Below are 24740 nucleotides of genomic sequence, written 5' to 3' on the forward strand. Positions count from 1 at the left end.
TAAAGATTCACTACGATTAAGTTACTTAAATTTCATATAAAATAAGGCAGTTTAAGAGAGTAAATTCTAGGGCCCACCTATCCCAAAGAGTCTAAGGTGTTGAAGTTATTATATGCCTGAAGCAAGTGAATTCCACAATCTCTCGTAAAATGTTTAAATTTTTATAAAATTATTATTGAATCAAAATTTATTGGTGATTTATCTCAAATTTAATGATGATTTTAAAAGCTACACCAATATTAAGAAGATAAAAAGATAGTCCAAAACATTACTCGGAGTTAAAGTTACTTGTCCAAAGTAAAATCTCTCTCTTATACTTTTTAAATTTCCTTAAAAATTCTAGTGGCTTAATTTTAAGGTTGTCCGTCCATAACTTGGGTCTTCGACAGGTGCTCAACATGTCATGCACTCAATTTCGAAAAAAAAAAACATGTCATGCACTCAGACCATGGGCCTTCGGCCCAGAAGAGAAGAAGATCATGGGCCATGACGCCCCCCCCCCCCAAAAAAAATAAGAGAAATAGAAAGAGGACCAAAACGGCGCGTCGAGAGGGTATTCCTACGGATCCTTTCACAGACTTCCTTTCGTTTTCACGGCAATCGTCCGATTCTCCGGAAAAACAAGTCCTAGGGTTTTCGAATTCCATGGCTTCCCATTCCCATCTCGACGATGTAGTAATAATTCCTGCAATCCCTTAGCTATTATATTCGTTCATGTTAGCTTCGCTTATTTTCTTTTCATTGAATGCGTTTTGTGAAACTCAGGACGATGATTTCGGAGGCGATTTTCCTGGGACTCACAATGCCAGGCGTTCAGGTTAGTTCTTTCTCTCTGTAGCCAAACGCTGATTCTTGAAATGTGTTTTTTTTTTTTTTTTAGTTTAACATTATTTAATTTTGTGCAAAATAATTTAGTGGATAAGAGAAGCTTTGGGGATCTCGAGGACGATGAAGATGATATCTTTGGTTCAAAGAAGGTATTATTCAGCTTCTATGATTTATATGTATGTATGTATGTATGTAGGTAGGTTGTCGGTGTAATTGTGACAGAAAGATTACGAATGAGCTAGTGAATGCGAATGGAGCAATGGAGATAGTAGGGAGTGTCACTGACGAGTGGCATGAAGAATTGTGATTATAAAGTCTGAATTCGGGTTTTGCTGAAAATTTGAGAAGGTTGAGATTGGTGAAGTGAATTTTTTATTCCCAGGGAACTCATAGATTTCTGTATATCGTTGATCTTCGATGGTTCCAAGTCCTGGAGCTTTTATCAGAAGGAGTGGCACTATTTTGGGGCCTCAAATTTGAATTCGACCATGATACTTTTGTATGCATTCCTCTATTTAATGTTTATTTAGAAGATTGGTATATGATTAGAGACTGACACTATATCTAAATGTAGTTTTCACGTTGCTTGGACTAGACCTAGAAAATACTGGTTTAAGTATCGTTGTGGACTTGACTGAGTTAGGAAACATCTTTTTTCTGAGTTGCAAGCCTAATTCTTGGATTCGCTTATTCAATTCTTGAAACTTTTACTCAGATATGAATGGTGTGAGTTTGCCCCATCAATCCATCATTAGTTACGAGTCTATCCCTCCCATGCATGCCTAATTCTTATTTTTTGAACTCAAAAAAATCTAGAAATGATAGAAAAAAGAAAGAAAGGATTATATGGTAGTATTCTTATTCCTATTATTTGTGGAGATCTGTCACCAATTACTTGAGATTGGGGGAAATCAAGCAGCTCTATGTTAGACACAGGGATGCGTTGCATCTGATGAACTTGCATCAATGATGCATCACTTTTTTCAGGCTTTATGTTTTCTAGGATTTCTCCATAATACAACGGATGGATTCTTGTTTCCCCAGAATTTCATGGTATAAATTAATATTTCGTCACACCTTATATGTTTCCAAGTCTTTACCTACTCAGGATGCAGATCATTTTCTTATTACACTACTTCTCCGTATGGTATTCTTGTAGACGATGAATGCCATTTGCATATTTCGAGGATCATCATTTCTTTGTTCAACATGCAGAGCAAAACAAAATTAGAAGAAACTGCTCCTGGTGTAGCAACGGGGATGATTTTGTCTCTTCGTGAAAGGTATTGCAAGAAATATAATGATTTTTATCTTATGAATGTAATTCTATGCCTTCAATTGTTAGATTGAGCCTTGTTCAAGTCTAATCTTTATTTTCTTTTGAATTTTTCTTTTGCAGTCTTCAAGACTGTAAGGATAACCTTGCAACATGCCAAGTATGTAGTCATACCGCTCAATTGATATCATCTCTTTGTTCCTTCATTGTCCTTCTGTAAGTAGCATCTATAAGTTTAGGTGCTGTAATTTATATGTTAAATGACAATCTTAAGGGAAAAGATTGCTACTACAACATTAGGTAGGAAATTTCACAAAGAAGTTTAATTTGTACACTTTGTGCAGGTTAGTTATCTTGTTTCTCAGTTTTATATGAGTAAGAAACTTTTTAGGGGAACAAGAAGTCCTTGGCTAACAGACAAGTGTTTTTTCGATATATTTTTTTTTTTTTTATTATTTCACAAACAATATTGATTTTTTTTTATTGGTAAGTTTGTAACACTCCGGTGAAGCTAGGTGGGTGATAGCGCAGATGGGTAAGTAGCCTACATAAAGTGAGTAGTTTATAAAGACACTCATGGGTGCTAAGGCCCACAATGCTTACTTATTAGGTGAAGGTAGGCTTTATAAGTGATTTTAAGGAACTCCAAATTGACTAGTTCTTTTGTAGTGATAGTGCAGATGTGGCTAGTACTTTTCCTAAATCATTACAAATGGTATTAAAGCCACCTGGTAATGCCATGTGATACTGTAGCACTTCATGACGTGGCTCTGATCTCATATTTGGAAGATGACTAACTTGCATAGAGTGTGCGGTTTATGAAGATACTCATGGGTGCTAAGTTTCACATTGCTTACTTACTAGGTGAAGCTGAGCTTTATAAGTGATTCTAGGGAACTCCAAATTGACTAGTCATTTTGAGGTGATAGCGCAGATGTAGCTAACGCTTTCCATAGTTCGTTACAAAGTTACACATGCACCCAATGGGACTTGAACTCACGACCTCACCCTTCACCTTACAATAAAGGGAGGAAGTACCATTTGAGCTAAAGCTCATTGGCTAATCTTGATTTTTATTTAGGGATAATTGCACCATTAGTCCCTGTGGTTGGCTCTAATTGCAAATCACTCCCTATGGTAACAAAATTAAATGGAGGATCCCTTTGATAAACCATAATAACAAATAGGTCCCTGAACGTGATTTTCGTCAGCTATTTTAACAGTTGCCGTTACCCTGCCACATCAGAACCAATCAGAGGCCGACACGTGTAATTTTTTAAAAAAAAAAAAATATTAACACAAAAATCTTTCCCTCTCGTACCACCAGTCTCCCACCGACACTGTTATACGGAAGAGCCATCTATGCGCACACTCCCACATCCGTGGCTTGGGTCTGGATTCAGCCCTTGAGCCCCGCCAAGTCTCAGATGGCATGGTGGGCCAGACCGCAGCCCGCAAGGCCGCCGGCGTCATCTTCCTGGCAGGTCAGCCCGAAACTGGCAAGACTGCCCTCGCCATGGGCCTGGCCAAGTTGCTTGGCCAGGAAACCCCGTTCGCCATGCTCGCCGGCAGCGAGCTCTTCTCGCTGGAGATGTCGAAGACCGAAGCCCTAACCCAGGCCTTCCGCAAGGCCATCGGCGTGCGCAAGGTCGAGGTCATCGAAGGAGAGGTCGTGGAGATCCAGATTGACCGCCCTGCCGTCGCGCCGGAGCAGCCTTTAAGACCGGTAAGCTGACCCTGAAGTCCACGAAGATGGAGACAGTGTACGACCTGGGCGCAAAGATGATCGAGGCGCTGGGGAAGGAGAAGGTGCAGAGCAGAGACGTGGTGGCCATCGACACGTGAGGATGGGAGGCGGAAGAAGGGGGGTTAATTTTTGGGGAAAAAAAAAAAAAAAAGAAAACCCTAGAAAGTACTGTAGCTGACGTGGGAAAAAATGACACGTGTCATTTTTGTGTTAATATTTTGTGTAAATCAAAAATTTGTGTCAATATTTTTTTAAAAAAATTACAAGTGTCGGCCTCTGATTGGTTCTGATGTGGCAGGGTAATGGCAATTGTTAAAATGGCTGACGGAAAACACGTTCAGGGACCTATTTGTTATTATGGTTTATCAGAGGGATCCCCCATTTAATTTTGTTACCAAAGGGAATGATTTGCAATTAGAGCCAACCACAGGGACCAATGGTGCAATTATCCATTTTATTTATTTATTTTTAACTGTGATCTTTTAAATTTTTATGTATGTCATACATAAAAATTGAAAATTTTGGTTATACTGTAAGAATTCAAATTTGAAGTAGGTGATTTCTAGCATTTCAGGGATTTTGGCATCAATTAAAATTGATGAGTATGCTAATTCGTATATTTTGCTTTTTCATTAGATTCAAGATAGTTCTTTCTTTTTTGTTAACCAATCAAAGTGAGGTAATTTCTATTTAATTTGGAACGAATTATGTTATGTCGAGGCTAATACCTATCCAACCCATTTCATGAATAAAATTTTGCCAATCAGCATAACTATTTGTTACAAATAATATATTTGTTGTTGCATTGAAACCTACAATTACCAACATTGAACTCGGTAACATGAAATGGTTGAATAATTGGAAATGAGGTTATTCAGGAATCCACATTGATTGCTAAGATTAGACATTGAGTTTCCAGTAGTAGATCCATAATATTAAGAAAAAAATGTTAGGTTGTTATAGAAATCCAAATTTCATATCTTATTGAATAGTGTTTTAAATCATCAGTTGTCTCATAAGCTTAATGATGAAATTAATTATTTAAATTAATGTTTTAACACTCCTCATATGTGGACTCAAACCCTTCGTCAACAAGTGGGACCTAACTTGTGGAATATTTCATTGAAATCGGGATAAACTATGGAGTTGGGCTTCAAATTTATTTTTTCTGGTACCGTGTTAAATGACTAGTTGTCCCAAGAGTGTAAGCTAATAGAAAATGATATATTTAATTTTTGAGGAAGTTTCACTTAACCTTCATGAATTGTTATCGTTTTTGCAATTACTCCCATAAACTTCAAAAAATTGTCAATTTAGTGTATTAATTTTTTCCAATTTTACACATCTGTTAGGATTTTTTATTAAATCCTGTCAAAATTTTCAAAATATCCGGTTTTTTTTTTCCTAAAAAAAAAAGAATGGATATTTTGAAAATTTTAACACCCTTCCGTTAGGATTTAACAGAAAATCTTAACAGATTGGTGAAATTGAAAGAAAAATTGAAAGATGGATACACTAAATTAATAGTTTTTTAAGTTTATGGGGTAATTGCAAATGTAATGAAAGTTCAAGGGGTTAAGTGAAGTTTTTCCTTAATTTTTTATCTAATTTTGTAACATATTGTTACTTATCAAAAAATTTTTGTAACATATTGTTACAGATTTACTGTCTTTAATATCTTCAAAGTCTTCTTAATCTATCAGAATCAATAGTCACCTTAATATTGACTGCTTCACTTGCATTCGCAACCTTGATTGTGAACTACTGTTAAAATGTCTTCATATAACAGTGATTAGTGTATCCTTTTAAGTTATACATATCCTGAAGTGCAAGTCTTCTTGCACTTGAAAAGTCAGAAAGCAAATAGGGTTAAAATCCATTTTTGAGTATAATCTATAGTAACTGGGTTTTTGCAACTTACAAAATATTAACTTCTTCAACTTAGAAAATTTAGATCAATACTTATCAAAAAAAAAAAAGAAAAAAGAAAAAAGAAAAAAAGAAAAAAAGAAAATTTAGATCAATGAACTTCAACAGTAGTAGCAAGGCACACTTAGATAGGTTTTCCTCAAGGCCACACTTGCAGTCACATCACTTGTTGGATGTTATCGTGGAAATTTTATAAGTGCTACTCATTTCGAATTTAAGGTTGAAGAGTTTCATGCTGCCCACAAAAGTGCTTAATGATTATACTTAATATATGATTCTGCCTTCCCTCCAAACAATTACTCGGTCACTAAAGTATGATTTTATCAATTCAGGCCGAACTTGAAGCTGCAAAATCTGAGATTCAAATGTGGCATTCTTCATTTCAGAATGAATCGTTCATACCTGTTGGGACTTCTCCTGGTTAGCATTTCCTTAAATAGTTCATCTATTATTTATTTATTTTACTTATCAAAAAATTTATTTATTATGCAATCTGTGTAAATGTGCGGTTGTAAGATTTAATTCCTTTTGTGATGATATTTTGCTTGTGTTCCCAAACAATTGATTTTCCTTTTCTCTGTAGAACCTAAATCAGTTATCGATTATCTTCAGACTTTGAAATCCTCTGACGAGTCATTGAGAGAACAGGTTTGGTATTTAATGCTACCTGGTTTATTTTTTCTTCATGAAGAGCCACTATTAATTACGTATGATTTCATCCATGTTTTCTTCTTGTTGTCAGCTAGAAAAAGCAAAGAGAAAGGAAGCTGCATTCATTGTAACATTTGCAAAACGGGAGCAGGAAATAGCAGAGTTAAAGGTAAGAAATTTTTTCTTATATTTATATACTATTTCTTGAAGGATGTATTATTTATGTTTCGTTTGTTTCGGGATAAAATGGTTTCCGTTGTAAATTTTTTTTTGAGAAGTCATTTTTCAGGAAAATGTTTTCCGCCGAAAACATTTTTCGGTGTTTGGCGCGTTCGGAAATTTACAATGTTTGGCGCGTTCGGAAATTTACAATTTTTTTAATATTTTCATCCAATCACATTAACTTATAAAAATCAATTTTTATTCATAACATAAAAATATTAATGTAAAATAATATAAAAAAACAATTAAAAAATTATGTTTAACTAAGATATACACATTGACTAAAATCATATATTTTACAAATTGGAATTATTTTAAAAAATTATTTTTAAAGTGGCCGGAATCTGGCTGTAAGCCATCCCGACCGTTCTGGTTGGCCGGGATCCAACCATTCTGGCTAGATTCCGGCCAGTTTGGCTGGAATCCGGCGAAAGTGGCCAGACGTCACCGAATTCCGGCACCGGGTGGATTTTGACCAATGTCAGAATGTGGCTTGTCGGAATCCGGCGATGGTCGACTGCTTGAGCGTGAAGGTTGACTGCGTCGTTTAAAAGAGGGTCGATTGCGTCTGCCGTCTGGGGAAAATTATTTACAATTTTAAAACGCGTAAATTATTTTTCGAAATTTACTAAGCATTTTTTGTCAAACGAAAATCATTTTCTGGTTAACTATTATTTTTTTCCTCACCAAACATCAAAAAATGCTGAAATCATTTTTTAGAAACCATTTTACGTCGAAACAAACGGATAGTGTCATTTTGCATCTACGAAATTTCATGTTTTAATCACAGCAGAACTCATTTAAAGAGAAGAGGAACAATTTGAAGAGAATTTAAAACAAATATCAGAAATAATAGTCATTGATGAAATTAAAGGAAAACAGGACAAGTTATAACTCTCATATGGTTCTCTTGCAAAATGGCTCCCTTGGCATGAATGTCTGTCAGAACATATGCAAGTGTTAAGAAGAAGATCTACTATATGTTTTTTCTAGCAATGTCGTAAGGTTTTGGGATGAAGTTGCATAATTTCAGTTAGCTTCCAGGATTGTGACTAGCCTATTTATTGAAATAAGAACTGCTTCTCCACAATCTGGAGATAAATTCTCGTGCTAGCTTCCTTTGACCTGATTGAGAGTGATAAACTTCTTGTTTAACCTCCTTCAACCTAGGAAAAGGTGCTTTAAGCCTGGTTATCAACCTTAAGATCAGCGTTTATGGCATTACTTCATTAAAAATGCTTGGAATTAGCCAAAGAAGAGACTGCATAGAATTAGCCCAGATTCCTGGACATGACATCATCACAATCAAACATAAGACAGTATTTGCAAGGGATGCCAAGCAGTAACTGTGCCATTATGGCTTGTGTTAAAGACTTGGACAATGTATGTTCCTTCTGATATCAAATTATACAGATGTGTGGATTTCCTCAAAGGTTTCTCTAATTGACGCAAAAAAAGAAATTTGTGACTTCACCTTCTCCCCTAACTTCCTTTATTAAATTATCCTGAATCTTATTACTCTATGAACTTTGTATACTGCTTGGTTTTCTACTTTGTTGATTACTTGTGTGTAATTTTCTGATTCTATGGCTATCTAAGATCAAATTTATTCTTACATTTCCAGTCCGCTGTCAGGGAATTAAAAGTGCAACTCAAGCCACCATCAATGCAGGTAACATTATTATATTGTGGTTTGCTTTTCTTGGGAAAAAAAATTTGTTATTGGGTTATATAATATTCGTGAAGTCAGAGGATCAGGAGACACTATAATTGTTCATTCAGTATATTTCTTTTATTGTTTCCAGTTTATTATTTCTCTGAGATCTGTGGTGTTGATTTTTGTAGGGAAGGAATTTAATCTCAACTTCCTTTGTGAGCCATATCTTACTTGCTTTATCACATTTAGCTTGTGTTCTTCTCCTTGTATAAGCGTAGAGTACTTACTCACCAAAAGCGTAGATTGCCAAGAATCCTAAAGCTCTACTCCTCAAAGCAACATATATGTCGTGATACATATTCTTCATTAGGGAACCCTTTTTCATGTCAGTTTTGTGAACTGTTAATCTTTTTTTTTTTTTTTTTTTTGCATTTTCCTTGATTTTTTTTTTCTAGAATCAGAAGAGGTTTGAAATGCTTGCACTTTTTTCCCATTGACGTATTCTAGAGGGCTGGAAAGACTATCCCCTCCTGCCCCCCCCCAAAAAAATAAAAATAAAAATGTCTACTCTTGGTTTAAAAGCGACATTTGTGAAAGCTTTAGATTTGAGGTTGCTTCATATTTCTTATAGATGAACAATATGCATATCCTTGTCAAATGCATATGTGGCTATAGGGTTTAAGTTCCTCTTTGCAAGTTCAAGATTTTGAAATTTTGAAATTTGGATTTTTTTATTTTTTTGTATGCATATCCTGGCATAAAGGAGAGCTTATTATTCCCAAAACCCTAATTAGTATATGTCACTTTCAACAGACATCAGTTAATGATGAAAAAAGAACAGAATTTTTTTGATATTTTTTTAATCAATGAAGTAACCTACTCCCTAGACTTCTATTTTTTGACTAGATAAGGGTTTGCGGCCAACTCTTATGTTGTCATTATCTTTACTCTTCATGAGAGACATTTACAAAACAAATTTTTCCAGTCTTCTGCCAATGGGGAAGATTATAGTGATATTCATAGTGGCACTAAAAGCAGCCTCGCCATGCTTTTAGCTTTGAACAAGCAGTGTCCACATTTGAGATTGCTGGGGTGGTAGGCATTCTGAGAACTGAATTCATTTGTTTATCGAGGGTTAGCTACGTTTTTCTCTAAAGTATAACCTGTTGTAACTGCTTCTTTGAAAGCACATGGAAAAGGTTAAGCATCAGTGAGGAAATTCTGAGTTAGTTATTCCTATCTAGGTTTGTGGACAGGCATTTTTTGCGCCATCTTTGTATTTTGTCATTCTATAAATAAATAAAAATATTGTCATCCTATGAAATATACCAGAAATTTTGTTGTTTGTGGTAACAATGCATACTTCATAGTTTAAATGCACATGCTTGATCTTGGATGACTTATTGCCCCTATTTCCCGAACTCCCCGTTCTAGTGCTGAATGCTCTATGTGATACTTTACTGCTATTATAGTATTGTTGATGACGTAAAAGTCCATAAGCCTTACTCACTCTCAAAAGACGCCTTGAGAGAGGAGGGGTGCCCATAGCTTATAAAGTCTACAAGACAAGGATTTCTTAGCAATGTGAGACACTTTAACATAGGGTTGGCAATTTTTGACACGACCCGCGAACCCGACATGAACACGACACGAAAAATTCGGGTTTGGGTTTATCATTATCGTGTTCGGGTCATAATCGGGTTGACCCGATTATAATCGTGTTTCGCGGGTCAACCCGCGGGTTGACCCGCGAACACTATTATGACACGGTTTCTTGAAGAAAAAAAACGTGAAAATGAAATCATGAATCACTGAGACACTAAGAGTGCGAGACAATGAGACTTGAGAACAAAACCCTAGCCGCAGCAGACTGCAGACTCGCACCGCACTGCTGCTACTGCATCACGGCCGCATCGTAGTACCGCTACTGCCGCATCACAGCCGCACCGCTATACCGCTGCTACCATATCACAGCCGCATCGCAGTACCGCCACACACCCTTCAGGCTTCATCATTTTCTTCAGTGCCCGAATCAATGGAAATTGGAATCACCACTTGACAGTCTTTACCGAATCACCATCACCGTTCACCCAGCCTGGAAAGAAGTAATACCCACTGGCCACTTCAATTTTGTCTCTCTGCCCTCTGCTTCTCCTCTCCGACTCTCCCCCTGCCCCTGGTATACCCTGATGCTCACTCAAACAAAAACATGTATATACATATGGGTTTTGATTGATTTTTTGAATTATTTGATGGCTCGTTGATCGTTGATCAGTCTGTAATTGTGAAAGTCTTCTGAGTTGGAATGTATAGCAGGGCTGTAGGGGGCCAAGGATTATCAGCAATTTCCATTTGGATATATGTATACGGGTCGTGTCGGGTTAACGGGTTACCCTGTTATTAATCGTGTTTATCGGGTCGTGTTCGGGTTACCCAATTATTAATCGGGTCGGGTTCGTGTCGAACCCGTTTATGTAATCAGGTCGGTCGGGTTGACACGAACTCGACCCGTGAACCCGAATTGCCAAGCTTAGATGATAGCATCACTATATTTCTTGCTTTACTCTCTTTTGATTTCCTTATTCTGGTTTTCACGGTTCTTCGGCCTACCACCTTTCTTTTTCAAGGTTGAGTGATTTAACAAAATTTTGGCTGGTACAGAAATGGATGGAAGTCCAAGAGATGTAGAAAATTCTATCATTTATCAATTGAAAACTTCAAACTTGCTATAATGTTTCATTATTTGGTTTCTTTGGAAAAAGAAACATGCTTTTTTTTAATTATTTTAATTAAGTACCTAAATGCATTAATTTCATATGGTGGTTAATTTGACAGGCTAGGAGATTATTACTAGATCCAGCAATTCATGAAGAGTTTACTCGCTTAAAGGTTTGTGTCTGAAAGCCGATTGAAAGTAATCTTTTGCTTAACTTGATGCTTTACATGGACACCTTTCTGTCCTTTTGATCTTGTTGAGTCCAATAGTTCATATTGTATGAGCCATTATTTGAAACTCTCCCAAAAGATATGGGTGTTATTACCCCTGGGTAATAACACAATTTGCATTTCATATTGTATGCTCCCTTTTCTTTTTGGTTATAAACAGCAAATACTTCATTGCAAAAAGAAAATCATGTATACTTCCTTCTATCACAAATGTCCTTCACTTGGTTGCCCATGAGAGGAAAAAGATGTCGCATTACTTACTCTGAATACAATATATGTACATTATATCTTCTGTCAGTTTCTGCATGTCAACAAATATATATCCCCTACTGTTTTCTCCCATATGTGATTGTGATTGCAGTTTATGGTTTTAAGATTTCTGATTTGAAGTTATAATTGTGTCATATGCTGTTACTTTAGACCACCCCAAAGTGGCTACATATATGCGTTTTGCATTTTGATAAGTCTGTTTATGTTTTCTTGTGATGTCACAATGCTAGAATTTGGTTGAGGAGAAGGAGAAAGAGTTGAAGGAGAAGCAGGATACTATTTCTGCACTCAGTTTCACTCCACAAAGCAAGATGGGCAAGATGCTGATGGCTAAATGTAGGACCCTGCAAGAGGAAAACGAGGAGATTGGAAATCAGGCTTCTGAAGGAAAGGTGCTGCAACCGCATTTGCATTATAGTACATGTTATCATACTTCTCAATTTCTATTAATTTTCTCTTCAGCCTAGAGAGTAATTCATTTTCTAGGTTTCTTGAGAAACTGAAAGGATTTTGTACATGTGTGCATGTGCCTGAATTAAGGAGCTTTTGTTTTTTTTGGCGGGGGGGAGTTGGGTTGATAGATGGTATATGATAAGAAACAATTTTGCTGCTGATTTTATATCGTTAAATGAGAAATGTTATAACAGAAATTACTTGAACGCAATGATAGGCATTAGGCACCCACCTAAGTAAACCAATTTGATGCAGTCTGTATTATGATGTTGAACAAATTATTTTATGTTTCCAGAATTGATTGATTGATTGAATTTCATATTATGCTAAACTCTTGGATGATTTTTCTCAATTTTGTTTTGTCTACAGATGCATGAATTAGCAATGCAACTAGCGTTGCAGAAATCTCTAAATGCGGAACTCAGAAGTCAATTTGAAGGTCCGTGAATTAATAGACTACGATCATTTGTAGTTACATGACCATAATTCCTTTGTTCCACTTTTCAAAATTAAACCAACCAAGTAATTAATAACTAAACAATGTTTAATTGATTGAAGCTTTCTTGAGAATGTTTTAACATTATCAATCCTCTTTTCAGGAGAAAACAATCGGTTTTTAAATTAGAGCTTTAGAATATTCATTTCTAATGAATAAGATGCATACTAATATCTGTTTTTCTTTATTGCCAATTGCTAGAGTTATGATCCCACCCCGATTCCAATCCAGACTGAACTGGATTTTCCGTCGTAATTAATCTTCAGTTCAGTTTCTTTAGCATCACGCAATTTATTAGCCTTTGTGCTCATTTTTGTCAAAGGGAAAAAATAAGGGGTGCTTGTTTAGGGTACACTTCAATTGTAATAATTTTGTACATGAAAAAAACTGAACTAATGTTGTTCTACCATGGTTTGTAAAAATCATGCTATATTTGATCCTCTTTGCTCCATTGCATACAGGTATGCACAAACATATGGAGGGGCTGACAAATGATGTGGAAAGATCAAATGAAATGGTTTTCATCTTTCTTTCATTTCTTAATTTACGTGGGGTGTATTGTGCTGTTTGTTCATTTATGCTTGTATATGATGATACCCTTTCATTTCTTATTTATTTATGTATTATACCAATTTTATGGGAAAAAAAAATTGGTACAGACGAACTTAAACCTCTTTTAGATCATATTGGGTTTCTAAGTGTTATTGCTGATATGATTAGTTAAAAAGTTCCCTCCCATATTTATTGCGTCTTCTATTCCAGGTGCTTATTTTGCAAGAGAAGCTACAAGAAAAGGATCAAGAGGTTGAAAGGCTGAAGCATGAGCTGCATGAGAAGAGCCTAATTGAGGAGGAAAATACCAATTCAGCTGCTAACAAGAATCCTCGAGATGAGGTGATGGTTTCTGGGGAATCTGGCAACTGAGATCTTCTTGGCAATTTTGTATGATTTAATCATTTTTTTTTTTTTTTGCCCTTGTCCTTGTGATCTGTACATTATAACTAGTTAAATTTTTTTAGCTCAGAGGATGAGGGTAAGCTAATTCTGAACTCTCTCCAGTGTTTCTTTGAAAAGGCATATATCTTTATATTTGGAGGTTCTAAAAATGGGATCCGATTACACACCACAGTAAACGGATTTGGTTACAATCAGGATTGTTGGAAGATTTGAATTATGGACATACAGGAGTCCATTGAAAGTCTTCTCCACTAGATTGCTGATATCATGTGCATAACAACTTCAAGTGTAATAAAAACATATCTTTTCCACGCAAATTAACATTTAAATAGCAAAATTTTAAATGTACCAGGAGTAGCTCAATGCCCTTGGGATCACGCCTTATAAAGTTGAAGGTAGTAGTTTAAATCTCCCCTTTCCTTTGGGGCAGGCCAATTACGTACTAGTTTAAATCTTCTGTCTCCTTTGGGGCCGGCCAATTACTTTGATATATATATATATGATATTTGGTCACCTATGACTAGGGGTGGGCAAATTATTTGACTAGTGTCTACCGATCGCTTATCGAACTGACGTAGACTGCCTACCGACAAAGTTGACCGAACTGACTTAACTAATTTAACCGACTTATCTGCTTACCGAACATTTTGTGGGCAAATTATTAGACTACTGCCTACCGATCGCTTACCGAACTGACATCGACCGCCTATTGACTCTATCGACAAAGTTGACTTAACTGAACCGACTTAACCACCTACCGAACCGACGCCCACCCCTACCTATGACATAGCTATTGACTTTTTTAAACAAACAAAAAATAAAACACAAAACGGGACCTAACCTATTTACATGATTTTGTGTTTTTTAATTAAATTTTTTGTTTTTTTTTAAAAAGTCAATTGTATAATGGGATGACCAAATATCATTTCTTTTATATATATATATATATATATATATATATATATATATATATACATATATATATTTGTGTGCGCGAGAAGTTCAAATCTAAAAATAATTACATATATTAATTCCTAACCATCGGGTCAAAAATTCCATTTATGTGAACTTTGTTTCTTTATTTGTATGCGTAGTTTATTTTGATGAATAATAATAATTTTATTGAAGAAAAAGAATATTCCTCGTACACGAAGAGTATACAAGAAAAATAAGAGCATCAAAGAACTAACTACTATATAAGAGAAACAATAGCACTAAAGAGCTAGTTGCTATTACAATCTAGAAAGCAAATCACATATATCAAATTCTCTGAAGAGAAATTAGGAATAAGAGCAAGGGCCCAATCCAAAAGAGATCCCAGGAAGGAGGATTTAAAAGGTAGCACATTGGACTCACTATCTTCAATGAGCCGACGGTTCATTTCTCTCCAAATGCTCTACATTAAGACACTACAAAAAAAATGTGGTATTCGCCATTTGTCTACAGTAACCATTACTGTAGCTACGTGGCCAAATAGCCATGTGTTATAACGAACACGTGGCTAAATGCAGCGTGAACACATTTAGCCACGTGTATTAATACAGGTGGCCAAATGGCCGCGTGTAATTAATAGACGTGGCCAAATGGGCACGTGTATTAATTACACGTGTCCGAATGGGCACGTGTATTAATTACACGTGTCCGAATGGGCACGTGTATTAATTACACGTGGTCAAATGACCACATGGATTTATACACGTATCCATACAACCACGTGTACAAATCTATGTGGCCATTTAGCAACGTGTATAATTTCTACATCGCCAATTAGTCACGTGTATAGTAAGACACGTGGCTAAAAAATTCATATTTTTTAATTTTTTCCAGGAATTAAAATATTTTGAAATTTTGAAATTTCAAATTTTAACAACATGCTTTAGACCACGTTGCCATTTGCATATTTTGGGGAGAAGGGTCGCGCCTCTGTTTTAAGTTTATCTTTGATTTTAATTTTTTAATTATTTTTTTCGTTTCTTTTTAAAAGCCAAGGCGATTGCGTGGCTTCTCAATTTTATTTTATTTTATTTTTTTTTTCAGTTTTTTTTTAGAAATCTCTCTCTCTCTCTCTATCGTCTCTCCTCTTTTTCTTCTTATTTTTTTCAACTCTCCCAATTTTCCTTCTCTCTCAGTAGACGACGACTCACCCCCACCCAGACGCACGACTCGATCGCCAACACCCGGAGAAGAAGAAAAGTCGTCGATGAAGGAGAAGAGGTCGGTCGTTTATGGGTCCTTTTGATGGTGATTTTTGGTATTTTTGTTACCTTTTTTTTGGGTCCTTTTTGTTAGTCGTCGGAGTAGTTGGTGTCTTTTGGTGTTTTTTGCTCATTCTTGGCCAACTGGGTATTTTTGGAGTGGATATTTTCGTCGATCGGTAGCGTGGGTTTTCTCATTGGCCCTCACCGGATCTCGACGGCATCGTCGACGACGAGTTAGCCGAAGATCCGGAGTGGATCTCGCCGGATACACCAGGCGGATCTCGACGGCATCGTCGCCGTATACATATATCGTATACAATATTAGGAAGGAAAAAAAAAAAACAAATAAAAAAGAAGAAGAAAAGAATAGATCAGATCTGTTCTTTTCTTTTTTTTTTTTTAAGCAATAATACTGATTATGGCAACGTGTGTTAAGAATACGTAGCAAAAAAAAAATTATAATTTTCCATTTTTTCTTTAAAAAAAAAAAAAAAAGAAAAGAAAAATACATTTAGCCATGTGTATAAATACACGTTGCTAACTGCACATTTAGTAACATCTGGATCAACCACGTGGGACCCACGCGGTCAACTGCACGTGGCCAGCAGTTAGAAACGCGTATGATCCTCATACACGTGGCATACGCGTTGCTAACTGTATGTGGCTAAATACCAAGTTTTTTGTAGTGAGAGTACGAGCATAACTTTCCAAATAGCTTCTCTAGAATGTTCATGTCCAAGGAATTTGGAGAAGCTGAAGCAAGTTATTACTTATTAGGTATGATCCAAGAGACCCCAAAGCTATTAAGCACTAAGTGCCAAATGTCAACGGTAAACTCGCAATGAAAGAGAAGACGATTAATAGTTTTCTCATCATTCTTATAAAGGCAACATCGATTAATCAATTGAAAACCCCGCCTTCTAAGATTGTCCACCGTGAGAATTCTACCCAAAGTTGTAGCCCATAAGAAGAAAGCAATGTGTGGAGGGGCCTTCACATTCCAAATGCTTTTCCAGGGAAATGAACTAAGCTCTTCACTGCTAGGAGAAGTTAACATGGTGTAGTAGCTATTACTGCAAAACCATGTTGGCTTGAAGGAGTGCAAAACCATGTTGGCTTAAAGGAGTCCACACCATGCTATTCATAGCTCCTGAAAATAGGTTCATAGAGTATAAAAGAGTGAGAAAAGAATCCAGAGATTCAATTTCCCAATCACGAACAGCTCGAATGAAATTAAGATTCTAAAGGGTGTGGAGACTGGAGCGATCCATCTACTCTGATACCAAAGCCTCCTTGTTATGAGTTAAGGAAAAGAATTTAAGAAAAGAATACTTTAGAGCATTATCACCGCACCAAATATCATGACATAAACGAATGCTAAGGCCATCCCCAACCTTATATGCATAGTTAATGGAAAGTAATTTTTAAGCACTATATAGTATGTTTGAATTTTTTTTTATTTTTTTTGAAAAAGTGTTTTGATGCGATATAAATGTGAGAAGTATTTTTTGGTGAGTGAGAAGTATTCTTTGGTATGGTATACATGCTTATTTTGAGATAGTACAAGCATAAGTGAAGTTGATTTTTTTTTTTTTTTCAAAAAATTAAAATTAAAAAAATGCCTGAATGGCTGCCATCAGTGGAGGTGAGCAATAGTTGAGCGGCCACCTCGATCTAGTTGGTGTGGCCGTGCGGCCACCCCTAGCTTCTTGTGGTGGCTGCACGATCATCTCTATTTGGTTGATGTGTAAGCGTCAAAGGAATGGTAATTTGAGGAGGCTATTTTTTTTTTTTTTTCTTTTTTGTCCATATATATATACAGAGAAACATATATATATGCAAGTGCCAAATGGGGTGGTAGTTAATAAATGTTAGTATAAATAAATATTTATTTCAATGTTGATGTGTTAATAATACATAGATAATATATATAACAAAAATTATATATATCTATATATATATATGTTAATTGTAGAATAGTATATATAGTAATTTAAGTAAATTTTATAATATTGTGCTTAGCAATTTTATGGCGTATAATATTGAGAAGTATTTTTCATCCAATGGGTTAATAATATCACTTGCCATTTTTACCCCAAATTCATCCAGCATGAGAAGTCCTTGGTCACTTTAACTCGGATCTTTTTGTATGATTCACATATAAGAATTGTCCATTGCAGTAACATGTTCCAAAACATTACACCTTAAAATCTAAACTCAATCAAAGCCTTCACGCTAACACAGTAACACTAATGTTCAAGAACATGTTTACGAGGGCTAACGTTAAATCTTGTTATGCAAGTAAAAATGTATTTGGCTGTTCCTTTTGGCTTTTGAATGCTATAATTGAGAATCACATGCTTTATTAAAAATGCACGTGAAAATCCCATGTACTTTGAACAGATGTACTGCAACCTACCTAATTTGGAGGAAAACTATTTACATAAACAAAAGTGAACACTCTTAGGCTATACAAAGTGACCAGTACCGCACTACTCTTGGGAGAAACAACAGGTTATGCGTGCGTATTTGCTGGATATGTCCTGATATCTCAGTGGTGCTTTGCTATTCCCTGAGGCCAACCCAATCCAGCATTACCAACGTTTCCAACTGCTTGTATTGGTTCAACCAATCCCTTTGTGGTGTTGCCGAGGCCCTCCCCCTGCAAGCATCAGGCAAAGGAGAAGTCAATAAAAGAAGCGAGTTTACAAAAGCACCCCATTGTTCAAATTGGAGGAACATTTCCATCCATGATCCATCCAAGTCATCTTATCCTTAGTTATAGCCAAAACTCCAATGCCCTAATCATTAATCAAAAACCAATCTTTCATAGGTATTTTTAGGAAGATTTAGGGTTAGTTTGATAACACTTTTTAAACAGTGCTTTTTGGTTGAAAAGGTGTTCTGATATGACATGGTGAAAGTAGTTTTTAGTGTTTTGTGTTTGAAGTTGTTTGTTAATACTTTAAGCTTCTCTCAAAAAGCGTTATCAAACAAGGCTTTAGAAAGTTTTTGGAAAGCCCCCGTCATGAAACACAGCCATTAATGTGAGCCAAGTGAACCTATTGGCCTAGAATAAATAATATAACCAGCTAGCTGCATTTCTTGTTACAGTTCTCTTCTAAACAGATATTCTGAACGACCTGTAATGTGAATAGAATATACCTCCTTCCAGCCCATGCTTTCTAAAAGATTTCTGGCGTAACTACCAGCTCCAAATGACATATTCAAGGCCTCAGCTGCAGCTTCTCCTCTACTGGCAGAAGCAGGTGATGATGGCAGATCATTTTTGCCAACTACTGAATTCTTTTGTCCAGGACCCACTCCAAAACCCCCATGTAATGTCCGTCTCTCGGCAGCTCTGTCCCTATACACATGGCTTCTACTCTGGAAATGCAACAGGAGACAAATTATGAGTTAAAACAAAGCAGATTGTGAAAAGGATGCATACAATCCAGAAGATCATATACAATATAGATCTGTAGATTGGTTAAAATATACAGAGCATTGCCCATAAATAGAAAATTGCTCACAGTCCTTAATTCTGTTGTCTCAAAATCATGATCGCATTGCTGGTGCCCTATTCAATCAGCACGTAGTGCTGGCAATTTATAAAACGAATGTGCCTATACGTCCAAACTTCTAATTGTTCAACTAGTCAGTGTGGGTTTGGTACCTCCCTGACGCACATCTAACACTTGCATAAATACAATACCTAGCATTGAATAAGCATTAAGACATCACTGATAGCATCGTATTACTCTCAGCAAGGCTATTCATTTATCAAAACTCAAAACCATCTTCCCTCCGTATTAAAATTTACTACTTGATGCAATTAAAGGGGTGCTTAAGTAGTGTTGTAAATGTCTATGGCAAAACTTTTAAACTTTTATTTGCCTGAAAGGCCATTACTTTTACACACTCATGTTTTCCTGTTGCATCTATTAAAAGACTGACACGTGCCACTACTTTTATATGCTGCTATCTTATGTGCTTCTTACACTATTGATATACCTCTGTCAATTGACTAGAACAGGATTTGGAACTGTTTCATCACATCAGTGCAAATCCAAACTTCTAAAATAAACAAGTTACCTTTTCAGATGCAGAAAGATTATCTGGCAACACAGGCAAATCCTTGCTGATGGATACTCCAGATGCAGTTTTTGATACATGCCTTCCACTGGATATGGAGAGAGGAATAGAGTGCCTATCAACTGATAATTCAGGGAATCCCCAATCTTTTGTTGGGTTGGAAGAATCATAAGTTGACAATGAAGCTAAGTATCCCACATTAGGAGTCCGCAACTTGTACACTTGACCTGATAGAGGAAATTTCATGCAGCCATGCATATAAGTTCTAATTCACACACACTGTTTTCAATAACCTCCAAAATATCCAATCCTTCTCGGCAATCAAACGAATACAAGCTGATAAAGAATGACCTGGCATATAAAGCAGAAGGACTGCATATGTTGTTGAATGAAAGAGGCAAATGCAAACCTGATGTGACTCGTACCAGATCAAGATGCACTTCACATATTGGAGCAGTTTTTAGAAGACCACCACCAGAAGGCATAGATGGATGACGCTTAACAGACTTTCTCACTAATCTCCCAACCAGCCTCACTGCGTCACCTTTTCCATCCTTTCTGGACCCTGTAACCAATGTCCAGTCCCATAAATCAACAACTGGGAACTCTGGCATTGGCTCTTCCCCATATTGAATGACTTGACCGTACTGTGCTCGCCAGTTTTCTTCATCCCATGAAGCACCTGTGGCAAAAATGCTAGTGTCAACTCATGTGTTCTTATTGTGGGTCGCTAACTCCAAAAATTGTGACCATTTTGGACTGGTTTGACAGACAACTGAGAACTTTTAGAAAAGGTATTATTAGGATTCCAATGGTTTTTATGTTCATGCAAATGTCAGGTTATTGGGTTTTTGGAGAGACAATTGGCTGGTACTTGCTAGGATAACACAGGCGAGGTCTACATGTATACATGTGAATGGTATTAATCTTTGGATAAACAAGCCACTGAAGAGAGGGAACAATACCCAATGCTATCTATATAAGAAAAAAAATGAATATCAAGAACTTGATTGTTAGCAGCATTATAGTGGCCATACCATCATCGGAGACACTTCCACCTGCATTAGTTACACCGTAATGGTCCTCCAGAAGCCGTTCTCCTTCCCGCTCATAAGTATCGCTATTCCCTGACACTCCACTAAACAAACTCATTTAGGTCCTGTTCCAGTTATAGTAGTCTTCATCAAATAGAGGAGAATTTGTGACTAACCTTCAGCTGACAACTTGAAGTTATCCACATCATTCATTTCCAAGGGCATGATCACATCATCAGTGGCAGTCACTACTGGCTTGGAATAACCAGACAAATAAAGATCAATAAGCGTATCTTCTAACCTAGAAACAGTAAATAACTATTATTAAAAAAAAAAAAAAAAGAAGAAGAAGAAAGAAAAAAAGAGGCCATGAAGTAATAAACTGATGAAAATGAGGGCATGAGATGTCTAAAGTAGCATACCATTCCGATGGAGGTGGATTTTCAGGTGAATGACCATTGGAGCACTCTGTGTCGCCTGGTAGTAAAAGCGTCAATTAATTGATCAAATTCATTGCATTGAAGGAGAATACTTTATTTGTGAACCTCTAAAAAATCAATACTACTTTCATTAAACTACAATGAAGTAAAGTTTATTAGTCTATTTCCATCCGTTAAATTAAGATGGGTCATGACACCAAATGTATGTGCACATTGTAGCGCAGGTATTGATTTAGGTGGCATGACAACAGCATAGGCTGTGGGGTTGATCGTTGAAAACAACAGTGTGTTTAGACAGTGATTGTATAATTGCAATGCAACTTGTTATGGTGTAGCAATGATATCGATGGTAGTGGCCACTCTCTATGTAGACAAATTATTTGATTGTATTTATTCAGTACACAAAAATTTGAGCACATCATAAGGAAGCATATAAAGACATTCTAGCACTAATGATTGCCATGAACTGTTAATAATTTTTTTTTTTTTTTTTATAAGTAATAATTTCATTAAAAAGCGCAAAGGGGCGCAACCCTAGTACATATGAAGTTTACAAACGAACCCCTAATCAGAGGAGATAAATGAACATGAAAGTAAAAAATCAGCAAACGACATATGACCCGGGCAATGCGCTGACACCCACAGATATAACATATTAAGCACATTTCTACAAAGAGCCCCAACCGTAATCTCCACATCCTCAAAAAGCCTAAAATTTCTCTCACGCCACAAACCCCACAAGACACATAAAGGAACCTGCTTCCAAATCTGTTAATAAAATCAAAATGCAATCTAGAGAGGTAGTAACATGGTGAAGAGATTTCAATCCAGACTAATCAAGAACTAGTGACAAAGAACATAAACTAATCTGGCCCACACAGGACCGAGCAAACCCATTGACTTTTACAAGATCAACATACTTTCTGTTGCCAAGATGCTAATTCACCCTGTCGATATTCAATACAGGTCCAACCACAAACCCTAGGGTGGAGCCATTATGGTCTTGTCAGGTCCTATACTTATAAATCGCCATTCTTTGAAATGGAACCAACATAATCTACAAACTTTTTTTTTTTTTTTTTGATAACATAATATACAAACTTCAATATTACAACTGGCATGCATACTCGGCTCACCTAGCGTTTGCTGATCAGGAGCATTTCCTACACATTGGTAAGCCTCGGCTTCATCCCCCTGCAAAGCCGAGCCACTCGCATTGCTGCTACAACACCCAAATGCAAATGGCTCATCATCGTGACCGGGATTATCATTACCAATTTCCTTGTTCTGATTAACTTCCCCTTCATCACTCTGAAACAAACAAGATAAGGAGCATCAAGAATATTATACTTATATAACACAATCCTCCGCGAAAAACAACCAGATAAGGGGCAAGCTAGTACCTTGTCAGACTCCATAAGCACATAATTCCCATTCTCAAATTTGTAATAGAGACCATCTCTACTACTATAGTACCATCCGGCAACTGGGTCATGGTAAAACCCACTACTGCATCAAATCGAGACCCAAAAACAAGTTATTGCCATACCATGCTAGCATCATCTTTATCCAAAACTTAAGGCTACGTGCTTAGGCCGTTCTTTTGACCCATAAAATTGAGCAAATTTTGGTTTAACCAACGAAGAAGCCTGAATGATAGTTTGTGACCTTATGACAAATAGAAAAATCCAAATTTAGTATTAAAGAAAACCTGGCATGGAAGTAGAGCCGAGATTTCTCGTCCCACACAAATGAGCAATCATCTTCTTCAGTTGTACCCACCATTTGTTATGCCCCGTTTCTCTGTGTGTGAGTCTCGGAGACGCGAAACTCGGTATTACTATTAGACGAAGCCACGGCCATTGTCGAAGCTCTGACCTGGAAGCTGTGCCACAAAGACCAAAATTTTGTTTGGGCTAAAAGTCCAAAAAGATGTATGTATAATTGGGTTGGGCCCTAAACTTCTTAACTGTGTGTTTTAATTGGGCCGGATCTAGGCTTCTATACCTCGGCCTTTTTGTAAGCATAGAGAATATAGTCACAACTCACAAGTGACCAAGAAACACGATCGAAAAGGCAAAAAAAATAAAAAATAAAAAATAAAAAGAAAATTACAATTTAATTTTCCAAACTGCCTGCCGTTTTGTAAGTAGCTTCACGAATTACTAACGCTTGAACTCTGACCCCCCAAACTACCAAAACATTTCAAAAGGGCTCATTTTGTTGAAATATGCCTATAATACCCCCTGCCACGTGTCATTTTTCAATTAAAAAAATAAAAAATAAAAAATAAAAATTTAGTTGTTTTTTGGTTTTTTAGTTTTTTTTTTTAAATATTATTATTTTTATTATTTTTTAATTAAAAAATGACACGTGACAGGAGTATTATAAGCATATTTCAAGAAAATAAGCATTTTTGAAACGTTTTGATAGTTTAGGGGCCAGAATTCAAGCGTTGGTCGTTTCGTAAGGCTACTTGCAAAACGGCTGACAGTTTGGAAAGGTTAAATTGTAATTTTTCAAATAATAATAATAATAATAATAATAATAATAATAAAAGTTAAGAATTAAATTGGGTTGCCTAAATGGTGTGATTTAATATGCGTCAAAAACAGATATTTGCATATTGTCTGATAGATTTAGCCATTCAACTGTTTTTGTCTTCATAGAAATTTTCAGCTTTTCTGCCAATGGCTTATTATGGGCAGGATCGGCTCAATAAAATTTTAATTAAGACCTTTTCTTATATCTAAAAATAATAATTAATTAATTTTTCATGTTAGAATTTTTTCCCCCCTTTAAAATCCATTCTTCTCATTTTATCGGATGTAAAATTATAAATTAAGTTTTTATTTGATTATATTGTTATAATCTCTAGATCTTTTACACAGAGAGAAATGAACAGTCAAAATACAAAATTGTTACAGAGAGAAAATACATCGAATAGAAAGTGTCGAAACTCCCGCACAAGGAGTGGCAAAATGCATTCACAATTTTCATTAGCTAATATTTTTTTTTGAAGGAATAAATCTATTTCATTCATCAAATCAGTAGAGCCAAAATGCTCTACAGAACCAGAGTCCAAGACTCTGAGATTACATTAACCGGATACTTCGAAAAACATCTAGCCAAACAACTACAATTCCTACATTACAATTTCCATTGGACTTTACAAATGATCACCATGAGGCCCCTGTACCGTTTTAGCCCATTCAGAAAACCGGCATTTCGGACAAAAAACGCAAACTTCTCCAAAATCTTTTGGCAAAATTCTCTTATTTTTTGCCAGAAATCTCTCTCCCTCGAAGAAACTGTTGACGGTTTTTTACCCTCAAATCATATGTTAAAACTGGTCCGAAAATCCCGCCGGCGCGCCGACACGCCATCCTATCGTAAAAGGATTGTGATATTTACTTAAAGAAAACCCCCGGCCTCCGATCTTATGGATTGGCTAATATTTAATAATGCCTTTTTGTCATTTGGGGTCTATGACCACAACGTCCCAAGTGGCCTACTTGGGAATGCCTAACTTATGGATTGG

At 36.3% G+C, this 24740-nt stretch overlaps 2 protein-coding genes across 3 annotated transcripts; one reads left to right on the plus strand and one right to left on the minus strand.

Moving 5' to 3' along the window:
• The first annotated feature begins 538 nt into the window (after positions 1 to 538).
• LOC133876561 (FKBP12-interacting protein of 37 kDa) lies at positions 539 to 13601 on the plus strand. Of its 2 annotated transcripts, none has more exons than XM_062314866.1 (14): positions 539 to 675; positions 766 to 817; positions 916 to 977; positions 2044 to 2111; positions 2228 to 2264; positions 6113 to 6200; positions 6364 to 6428; positions 6523 to 6600; positions 8278 to 8325; positions 11146 to 11199; positions 11757 to 11918; positions 12349 to 12418; positions 12937 to 12992; positions 13238 to 13601. In XM_062314866.1, the coding sequence occupies exons 1-14, from the start codon at positions 646 to 648 to the stop codon at positions 13397 to 13399; spliced, it is 1032 nt and encodes a 343-aa protein (XP_062170850.1). In that variant the 5' UTR covers positions 539 to 645; the 3' UTR covers positions 13400 to 13601. The 2 variants fall into 2 exon arrangements, with proteins under 2 accessions (XP_062170850.1, XP_062170851.1); XM_062314867.1 differs by having other exon boundaries at positions 539 to 672.
• Positions 13602 to 17755: 4154 nt separating this feature from the next.
• Positions 17756 to 23083, minus strand: LOC133874511 (uncharacterized). The gene is made up of 10 exons (XM_062312349.1): positions 22911 to 23083; positions 22603 to 22708; positions 22336 to 22510; positions 21182 to 21236; positions 20936 to 21060; positions 20763 to 20852; positions 20135 to 20407; positions 19726 to 19952; positions 18796 to 19017; positions 17756 to 18292 (listed from the first exon to the last, which is right to left on the minus strand). Exons 1-10 carry the CDS (start codon positions 22982 to 22984, stop codon positions 18182 to 18184), a joined length of 1458 nt encoding a protein of 485 aa, XP_062168333.1. The 5' UTR covers positions 22985 to 23083; the 3' UTR covers positions 17756 to 18181.
• Positions 23084 to 24740: the final 1657 nt, after the last annotated feature.

This window comes from Alnus glutinosa, chromosome 8 (assembly GCF_958979055.1).
Source record: "Alnus glutinosa chromosome 8, dhAlnGlut1.1, whole genome shotgun sequence".
NCBI classification, from domain to species: Eukaryota; Viridiplantae; Streptophyta; class Magnoliopsida; order Fagales; family Betulaceae; genus Alnus; species Alnus glutinosa.

Coding starts and splice junctions, on each gene's coding strand:
- LOC133876561 (XM_062314866.1), top strand. CDS start 646: ATGGCTTCCCATTCCCATCTCGACGATGTA. Junction 818..915: donor TCACAATGCCAGGCGTTCAG/GTTAGTTCTTTC, acceptor AAAATAATTTAG/TGGATAAGAGAAGCTTTGGG. Junction 978..2,043: donor ATATCTTTGGTTCAAAGAAG/GTATTATTCAGC, acceptor TTCAACATGCAG/AGCAAAACAAAATTAGAAGA.
- LOC133874511 (XM_062312349.1), bottom strand. CDS start 22,984: ATGGTGGGTACAACTGAAGAAGATGATTGCTCATTTGTGTGGGACGAG. Junction 22,709..22,910: donor CGGCTCTACTTCCATGCCAG/GTTTTCTTTAAT, acceptor GATTTGATGCAG/TAGTGGGTTTTACCATGACC. Junction 21,237..22,335: donor TCCTGATCAGCAAACGCTAG/GTGAGCCGAGTA, acceptor TTTTACTACCAG/GCGACACAGAGTGCTCCAAT.